At 46.5% G+C, this 8975-nt stretch overlaps 1 protein-coding gene across 1 annotated transcript in view; it reads left to right on the top strand.

Moving 5' to 3' along the window:
- Positions 1–2479: 2479 nt before the first annotated feature.
- LOC307090857 (ADAMTS-like protein 1) overlaps positions 2480–8975 on the top strand; it is a gene marked incomplete at its 5' end in the record, with an annotated part of 35379 nt that continues 28883 nt past the window's right edge. The window contains 5 exons of the mRNA XM_079757652.1: positions 2480–2689; positions 3006–3242; positions 4708–4834; positions 5123–5197; positions 6732–6889. Coding sequence (XP_079613778.1) covers positions 2480–2689; positions 3006–3242; positions 4708–4834; positions 5123–5197; positions 6732–6889 — 807 coding nt within the window. The remainder of the gene's footprint in view (positions 2690–3005; positions 3243–4707; positions 4835–5122; positions 5198–6731; positions 6890–8975) is intronic.

Below are 8975 nucleotides of genomic sequence, written 5' to 3'. Positions count from 1 at the left end.
TCATATATATTGTACATATATTGTATATATGTGTTGATGTATATGTATATATATATATATATATATATATATATATATACATCAACGCTCCCGCAAGCTCTCTGGACGTCCCGTATGCAAAGTATCAGACCCCGGACCCCAGCGACCGACCCCATCGGCCCTCATTAGTCGCGCCAACGTGAACCACACTCCGCTTAATCACAAGCAGACAATGGAGTAGTAGTGTGTGGGGGGGGGGTGTGGACATATGGATAGTGTGTGGAGGTGGTGGAAACGAATGGCATGGTTTTTATTAATGAGAGAAAGAGCAGGCCCACGGGGTAATATGTCATGTGGGTTTAATTGATTCAGCGCTGGATTGAATGGCTCTCGTTATGGCTCTCTACGGCAGGGAGACGGCTGTGGGAAGGTTTGGGCCTCAGGGTTTGATCAAGAAAGTCACTTCAGTGTGACTGGGGAACCAAGCAAGCAGTCCTCGGAGGTACATTTACATTCAGGGCACTTAGCAGACGCTTTTATCCAGACTCACGGTGGAGGTGGTCTAGACGTGGACTTAGTAGCTAGGAGGGAGGAGATAAGGGGGAGTAGGTAAGGGTTAAAAGTAACATGAATATACCTCGCACTGATCATGACATGCTAGCGTATGAAAGCTCTTGTAATATCGTACCTAAGACTAGCTTTAACTACGATAATACTCTTTTTTTACCGATAATGATGTGTGAGTGCAGCGTAGCAAAGTCTGCTGCCCTGAAGGAAAGCCTCAGTAAACGTGGGCGGTGGTTTGGTATTGGACCGTGGGCACGCCACCGCTTTGTTTATGCCCCTGCCCCCTTGAAGGCAATTAACGGGGCAATTCTCTATGGCTACGGATTAACCAATTACCTTTTAGCCTGGCACGACATTTAGGGCTGGTTATGACTAGAGACCGCTGTGTGTGTGTGTGTGTGTGTGTGTGTGTGTGTGTGTGTATGTATTCATGCTAGTGTGTGTTTGTGTGTGTGTGTATGGTTATGTGTGTGTGTATGTGTGTGTGCGTGCGTGTGTGTGTGTTCATGCTAGTGTGTGTTTGTGTGTTTATGGGTATATATGTGTGTGTGTGTGTGTGTGTGTGTGCGTGTGTGTGTGTGTGTGTGTGGTACATTCTTCACTTAGTCCTGCTCATGGGCTGTGGTGGCGTATACACCCTGTACCGGTAACCCTGCAAAGTGACCACAGGGTTTTAGAGTTTCCTTATAAATCCTGTAGGTTCTGCTTTTGGGGCTTTGGCTGTTCGCAGAGACCTCGGGTTACATCAGAGCAGAGGGGTGGTCTGGGAAGCACTCTGAAAGGAGTCTTCTCAAAGGTAGCTTATTGGTTGTTATTTTAAGGAAGAAAATAGTGAATAAAATGAGTTGTGTATTTATATAATAAACACAAGTACAGAAGTTTGACAAGACAAGCACAACAGTCGACACAGTATACACAAAGTTGAAAGCAAGCCGTTCATCGAATCGTACAGAGAAGCTGCGCTTAAAGCTTTAAGATGTTCTGAGGAAATGAGTTTATGTTTTTGCATGCCATTTGAAGTGGCATACTGTTTCAAACCTAGCATGCCAAGCTCAGTGTTTGGCTACTAAATGATTTTGATTTATGCATTAGTATACAAGTGTTTTCGTTCCTTTGATGTGGTCAAACCAGGAGGCCTTTAGTCGTCTGCTTCTAAAGCCATCAAACATCAGGATTTTGCCCTGTTTTTTGTCCCTGGGCACTTTCCTTTGTTCATTCAATTTTTTCCTGTATAGTTTTCTTCGGGAGCTGTTTCCCTGCTACCCTGACTCTCGTTTGCGTCTGTGCGTTAAAGAATTGTGTTTAACTTGGCAGTGGAGACCTTCTTAAATGAGTCACATGTGAGAACAAAATTGCCACTTTGCTCTGTAAGTCTGCCCGAATCTCTGGGATTACTCGCTGAATCTGTTTGTGTTTCGCCTGCGCCTGCAGTGTTGCATCGTATTCAGTTTTCGGCACTGGCTAAGTGCTGGTGACACTGGAATTTCCCTTAAGTTTCTCAAAGGAAGGGGTGTCTTCGGCTTTCAAGTCTGGTCCACCACACACACTGTGGACAGTTTGTCGTCCCAGCCACATCAAAGCGAAGACACATCCCCTTTTAAAATAAGTGGCGAGAACTGTCATTTAGATGCAGACAGAGAACCCTATCCTGTCAACCCTAATTATACTACTAACAACTAGAAGCTGTTTAACAGATACGACAATCCTTTCAATGCATTGTAGTCCTTCTACGCGACCACTCACATGCAATTCTGTGTCTCGCATCTCATTTATAAGAATGATGAATATGGTAACAAATGGCTGTGAACGAGTTGGTGGACATACAACAGAACGTCTTTTAAAGGCCCCTTCAGATGGGGTGCCTATGTTTGTGGGTTCCCATTGCATTCAAGTCAGCTACCGGTCATTCATTCTTAACAGGAGAGAGAATGGGATGTTTCTAGTGTGTGGTAGCAACAACGCAAGGCAGCTGTTTTCAGTCCTCCCACCCCTGTATGACAGATGTTCGGAAGTTGTTTGTTTTATCGGTCACCCTGACAGCGAGTTCTTTTTTTCGTTTCCTCTCTCTCTCTTTCTCTTCCCCTTTTTCTCTCACAGGACCTGTGAAGGGCAGAATATCAAATATCGTACATGCAGTAACGTGGTGAGTTCAGTTCAAGCTCATCTTTATGTATCGAGGCTCAGAGGGCTTCATTGCATCTCAGTTTATTTTGGGATATGGGGAGACGGCAAACTGAGTTTTCAAACCTGGTGAATGGAAAGTTCGGGAAGTGAGATGGAGAGGTCACCAGTGAACGTCAAGTTCACCAAGTAAAATATATCGTAAAGTTCAGGGTAAAGTTATCTCAAGGTTTTCAACAACTTTGTGGCGTAAAAGTGACGTATTTGTGATGTGGATTAGCCGCCGGATTGCCTTAATTCGTATATTTATTTTGAGGGACTACATTTCCCTGCTGCAGGACTGCCCCCCGGAGGCCGCAGACTTCCGGGCGCAGCAGTGCTCGGCGCACGCCGACGTGCGCTACCAGGGCCAGTACCACGAGTGGCTGCCCGTGGACAACGACCCCGACAACCCCTGCGCCCTGAAATGCCTGGCCCAAGGGTCCGGGCTGCTGGTGGAGCTGGCCCCCAAGGTGCTGGACGGGACTCGCTGCTACACCGAGTCGCTGGACATGTGCATCAGCGGCGCCTGCCAGGTGGGTGTGAAGGGGGAGGGGAGGGGGAGGGGAAGTGGCGGGAGTGTTTATTTTGGAAGTTTGGTTGCTCGGGTGATTCGGTTGACTGGGTAGCCCCGCCCATTCTGCAGGGCGAACTGAGTTCGCCCTGCAGAAGGGTCTGGAGAAGAGCATCACATTTCTTTATAGTTTTGATACGTTTTTACGGGAGCCAATCACCAAGCTGGCTTTTCCCCCTTTGCGCGCTACTGGCTGGCTTAACACAATGACAACATGGAAGCGACGGCAGGCAGCCAATCGTGTACAGAGCCAGTTGAACTAGGCCCGGTGGTCACGCCTCTTGTGCTGAAGAAAATGACAGCAGCTTCCCCAGACCAAAGTGCAATCTACGATTGAGCTTGCTCAACAATTTAAAATTTCAATTGTCGATTTATAGAGTGCCCTAATCTGACCTCCGAACCCTTACCTTTACCCTTACTTAAGGGTAAGGGTTTGGAGGTCAGATTAGGGCACGAAACAAAACATGGTGATAAAGCATATATTTGTCATGTTATTCAATATTTATGTATTATTTTCTTTATCATTATTATCAGTATATGAAATCTGGCACATTGTCTTTAAGGTTACAAGATTGAAAGTAGTTTGACGCAGAAGAAAATCTAATCTTCTGCCATGGTTTACTTTGGAATCAGCAAAGTCAGCCATATTTGTTCTACTTTTATAACATCTTATGGTTTCGCTCACACATTTGAACTCCATTTCATTCTTAAAAAACGAAAAAAAGATGCTCTATTAAACACAAGTCCCTGCCAAAATGATTGCTCGCTGTATTCAACCCCCATTCCTTTCAGATCTTCATATCTACATACTGACGCCCCACCACTGAAACACACACTAATCACTAAAACAACTGGCGGAGATCGAGTGTTGAAATCCACCGAGCGAGGAGTGTATAAACGACAGAACCAATGTTCTGTGAGTGACGCCGGGCGAACAGCGAGCCATCTGCTCTGTGAATGAATGCCTAATGAGCAGGAGAAGGCTCCCAGAACACGGGTGATGTGACCAACAGGCCAGGGAATCGTTTACAATGCACTTCTTGCCTGGTTGAATGAAACGGCATGCCAGTGCGTTGCGTGTGCAAGACAGCTGTAGGATCTCTTAAAACGACCACGGTACCTTGCTGTAAAACCACAGAGCGGATCTGTCGTCTTACAGACAGAACGAGCCAGGAAACGCATCCATCAAATAAAGATGGCTAGAAGGAATGTGTAATAGGACGCAGCAGGGTTACGGTTTTATCTGCAGACCGCAGTTGTATTTTGATTATTAGTCCCGCTGGAATTAGTATAGGGGGTTGAGTGTATTCATGATGGTCGTGATTGGGTGTGTGAGCATAGAGTTCACAGTGAACTTTTACTTTGTGTAGTTTTTGAGGTTTCATGGATATGTTTAATAATAATACCCCTGCGGCGTTTCTTCTCAGATTGTTGGCTGTGATCATGAGCTGGGCAGCGCTGCCAAGGAGGACAACTGCGGCGTTTGCAACGGAGACGGTTCGTCCTGCCGGTTGGTCCGTGGACACTACAAGTCCCAGCATGCCTCTGGAAAAAGTAAGAAAAATGCACACAGGCAGATTTCCTTTGTTAGGAACGAGAAACATCACCTGGCATTTGTGTTTGGTTTAAATTACAATACAAAAATGTAACTGTCAAAAATGCCCCACAAAGATCGACGATTGTTCTCGTCCGCATATATCGATCCTTTAATGTATCGTTTATTCCAGTACATTTATCTTATTAAAAAGTGGTCCTGCATTGAAATTGGTGACTCTGCATCATTCTTTGAAAGCCTCTCCTCCTCCTCTTCCTTCTAACCTTCTCTCTGTCCTTCCTCCCCAGTGGAGGACACGGTGGTGGTCATCCCTTACCGGAGCCGCCACGTCAGGCTGGTCCTCAAAGGTCCGGATAGCTTGTGTAAGTCTTGGTAGGTCCGTGGTATCCTTCCATTGAGAACCCCGAGGTCCTCTTTCATCTAGAAGAGACCCCATCTCTAGCTTACTCCCCAGTGTACTTGACCTAAAGGTCACCCTCCAACTAACCCACTCCCTGTTGGGCTTCAACCTACCGAATGCAACATTGTTTTTATTAATGCTCTGATTCATATTAAAGACAAACCATGTCTCTATCTTATTCCAATTTCATTCTACTCCCCTATTAATGGTGAATGTTTTTACTGGCTTCTTTTGACTTCCGGGATGTCCCTTTGAATAGCTACCATCAGCTACTAGAATATTAATCTTTTATGTGCTTTAGGCCATTATTCATATAAAAGACTCCCTGTGCCTCCATCTTATTCCAAAGTCATTCTGCGCCCTATTCATGGGGTGTTCTGTTTCTGGCCTCTTCTGTACAGAGGCCTTCAATGTGCCTCCTGCAGCATTTTCACGCCAAAGGGCCTTCTTCAAATGGCTTCTAGTTGGAGACTTTATTGGTAATGTTCAGAAAATGCCGAAATAGGCTGTGTTTTTTTGGATTGCCATAAGGGGTGTTGTCAGGGCACACTTTGATCGCGGGCCTGTAAATCACTTTGCCGCTTTAATCCTAATCAAATTAGATCTAATACAGTTTGATTTGACTTGGTTCACTTCAGAGTGTAACTACGCTTGCTTAGACTTTTGTTCACTCCGTGCTTGGCGTCGAGAAACGCCAAAAACTCTTTTGTAAGAGCGCTCTTTTTACCAAGGTTTGCTTGATTAGTTTAGAAAGCAGTTTAAAGCACAGAAGAGAGGCAAGGCTGCTGGAAAGCTTCTCTTCACGGACTCCCCACAGACGTTTGAACCGAAAACATTCCAAAAAGGTATCACTTGTGTCAAGGGGTTGGCAGGCAACCCCCTCTCAAACCTAATCGATAACAAATGTTTCATCTCCCTCTTCCCTGTCCCACGCTCCACATTCTTCATTAAATATTTCCCTGATCCCAGTTGCCCGGGGCTTAAACCAGAGCCATCTGTTGGCTCAGCTCTGATGTTGGCGTCTGCATGGGTGAAGTGTGTTGTAGCTTTAATAACCAGAATCGGACAAAACGTTGAAGTCGCCCACGCTGAATTAGGATCCCAAAAACGGAGTACAACGCTTCGAGTAGCACCGGAGGTAGAGCGGGTTGGCTGGTAACCGCAAGGTTGCTAGTTCGATCCCCGGCTCCTCCTAGCTGAGACGAGGTGTGCCTGAGCGAGGCACCTCACCCTAACTGCTCGCGACAAGCCGCCCTGCGTGGCTGACTCCGCCGTCAGTGTGTGAATGTGCGCATGAATGACTGAATGTTGGGCAATATTGTTAAGCACTTTGGATAAATGCGCTACATAAATGCAGTCCATTTATCATTTACCGGCCAGCGTTGATTCATCGATCGAGCAAACTCGAACGCAAACACTGAGCAATCTCCTATCGAGTGACCCCTTAAGTCTGCGGTTTCTTTGCAAAACACTAAACCCTTTTCTTTTCCTTCCAGACATCGAGAGCAAGACGCTCCAAGGGGCGAAAGGAGAGCTTTCCCTGGAGGCGTCTGGTCAGCAGCATCTGGAGAACACCACCCTGGACTACCAGAAGCACCCGGACAAGGCCGTCATGAGGATCGCTGGGCCCCTGGGAGCCGACTTCACGGTCAAGGTGAGGGCCGAAGGTCACCTGACAGGGTTTCCATGACAGCCGATGCACCCCCTCTTAGAAAGGGAGTTTATACAATCTATATACAGTTTATACAATCTATGTTCAGTTTATACAATCTATATGCAGTCCTCTCCTGAGAGGCCTCTGCCTCTCAGGAGAGGACAGCATAAAGATTGTATAAACTCCCTTTTAGATCACTTTGGATATAGATTGTATAAACTCCTTTGAAGATCCCTTGAAGATCCCTTTAAGATCGCCGTTCGTCTAGCTGGAGGTCTGCTGCTAAAGCCACTGTCAAACTCAGTTGAAAGGTTTCGCGGTTCACACAACGACCTGAGATGCTCCTCGGGATTCAAACTCACCTTCTGTTCTGCTTCGCTTTTCTTTATGGCTTTTTTTTCTAGCGGACGGATTGTTGCTTTTTTGGCAACGGGTCAGGAGTGATGGAATGGTTACCTCTGTGTGTAACCGATCCCCTAAAACAGTCCAACGTGTGCGCGCTCCTGAATAGATGTAGCATGACGCCATCGTTCTCTCGTGGCTCACTCCCTGGTGAAAGAGCAAAAACTGTGGTTTTTCGCAATCTTTGCGAGGCCCACGTGATCGGCCCCTGTTGCGCGACCCCTCGTGGCCCCCTAGCCCCCCCGTCCCCTCATGTCACAAAGGGTTCAGGATGAGATTGAATGTGAGCCTGTTTGAGTTTGGAGGCTAGCTTGAAGCTGTGTTTATATCCAACGCGGACGGCTGCCTCGCTCGGCTCAGCTCTTGGAAATGGGTTCCGCATTTTCGGCGCGTTGTGTCATGCATTGAACAATGGTAGCATTACCCCCGTTTGGTTCCAAGGCGAGTAGTTGGTTTTGGCTTAACGGTGTGTCCGTTTGGATTTAAACGATTTAACGTCTCTGGCGGCTACGCTTTCCTCCCCCGGAATAGATGTGTGATGTAACCGCCTGGCCACAGACGGAGAGGAGGGGGAGAAGCATGCTGGAACGGTGGCAACCATTGGTGTAGATCTTTATTGAATGTTAACTTTATTGCGCGATTTTCGTTGTGCACGACATGATTCCACGTGTCAATTTTTCCTTTCTCGACCTGTGGATCCTTCCTGCCCATCCTGCTTTGCGTTGAGAGGGAAACAGTAGCCGGGACAAAGGCTAGGGCCGCAGCCCACCAGCTCGTTTTGAAATCGGTTCAGGCCGTGTTCATCTCCATTGTTTCTCCAATGGCCTCCTGATGATGAACAGCAAAGAATCCCAGAGTCCATCTGACTAGGAATTCCCCAGCACAGTTTTGCGGTATCATTGTGGTTGATAGACGTCCACAATTAGACGCGCACGCCCGCACGCAAGCATACACCCGCAAATGCACACACACAGTTCTGAAACGGTGTCATGTTTGTTTGAAGGCGTGTTGTCCTTGTGTGACTCAGTTTGAATTGTTTCCTCTTCTGCTAACCATCCAGTTTGTTTACAATGTCCTCAACGCAACGTTATACAAACCATGAGATTCTAATTCCGTTGTTGTGGTTGATATGGAAACCAAATAATGTTTTCATTGGTATTATTGGAGAATAATTATTCTCTGAACGCCTACCTGGACTTTTTCCATACCATCTTTATATTTGTTTTCCACAGACTGAACCACACACACACACACACACACACACACACACACACACACACACACACACACACACACCAGTGCCAGCAGTGTGTGTGTGTAGCACTAGCCATCCTACATGGGCTAGCAAATGCTAATAAAAAACTGCAAGTCAGGATAGCACAATAAATAGGAATGCAGGAGACAGAAATCTGAGAGGCAGTAATAAGTGCATAATTTTCTAATCTATTTCAAGGCAGACGGCCAATTCATATCACGGCAGCGGAAAAGCCCAGGCGAATGGAAAGCCCTATTTAAAAGTGTGCCAGGAACCTCTTTCCACTGTAAACAAGTGAATTTGTACGAAAAGTGCTGGTGTTTGATTTATACATTCGAGGGTAGGCATATATAATCCATCCTCGCTTATTTCCCCAGAACATGGTGGACGAGAGAGACTAGAAGGGGAATATTTCCTAAGCCGTGTATA

Source organism: Pollachius pollachius (assembly GCF_949987615.1).
Source record: "Pollachius pollachius genome assembly, chromosome: 20".
In the NCBI taxonomy this organism is placed as follows: Eukaryota; Metazoa; Chordata; class Actinopteri; order Gadiformes; family Gadidae; genus Pollachius; species Pollachius pollachius.
This window is presented reverse-complemented; position numbering and strand designations above follow the sequence as displayed.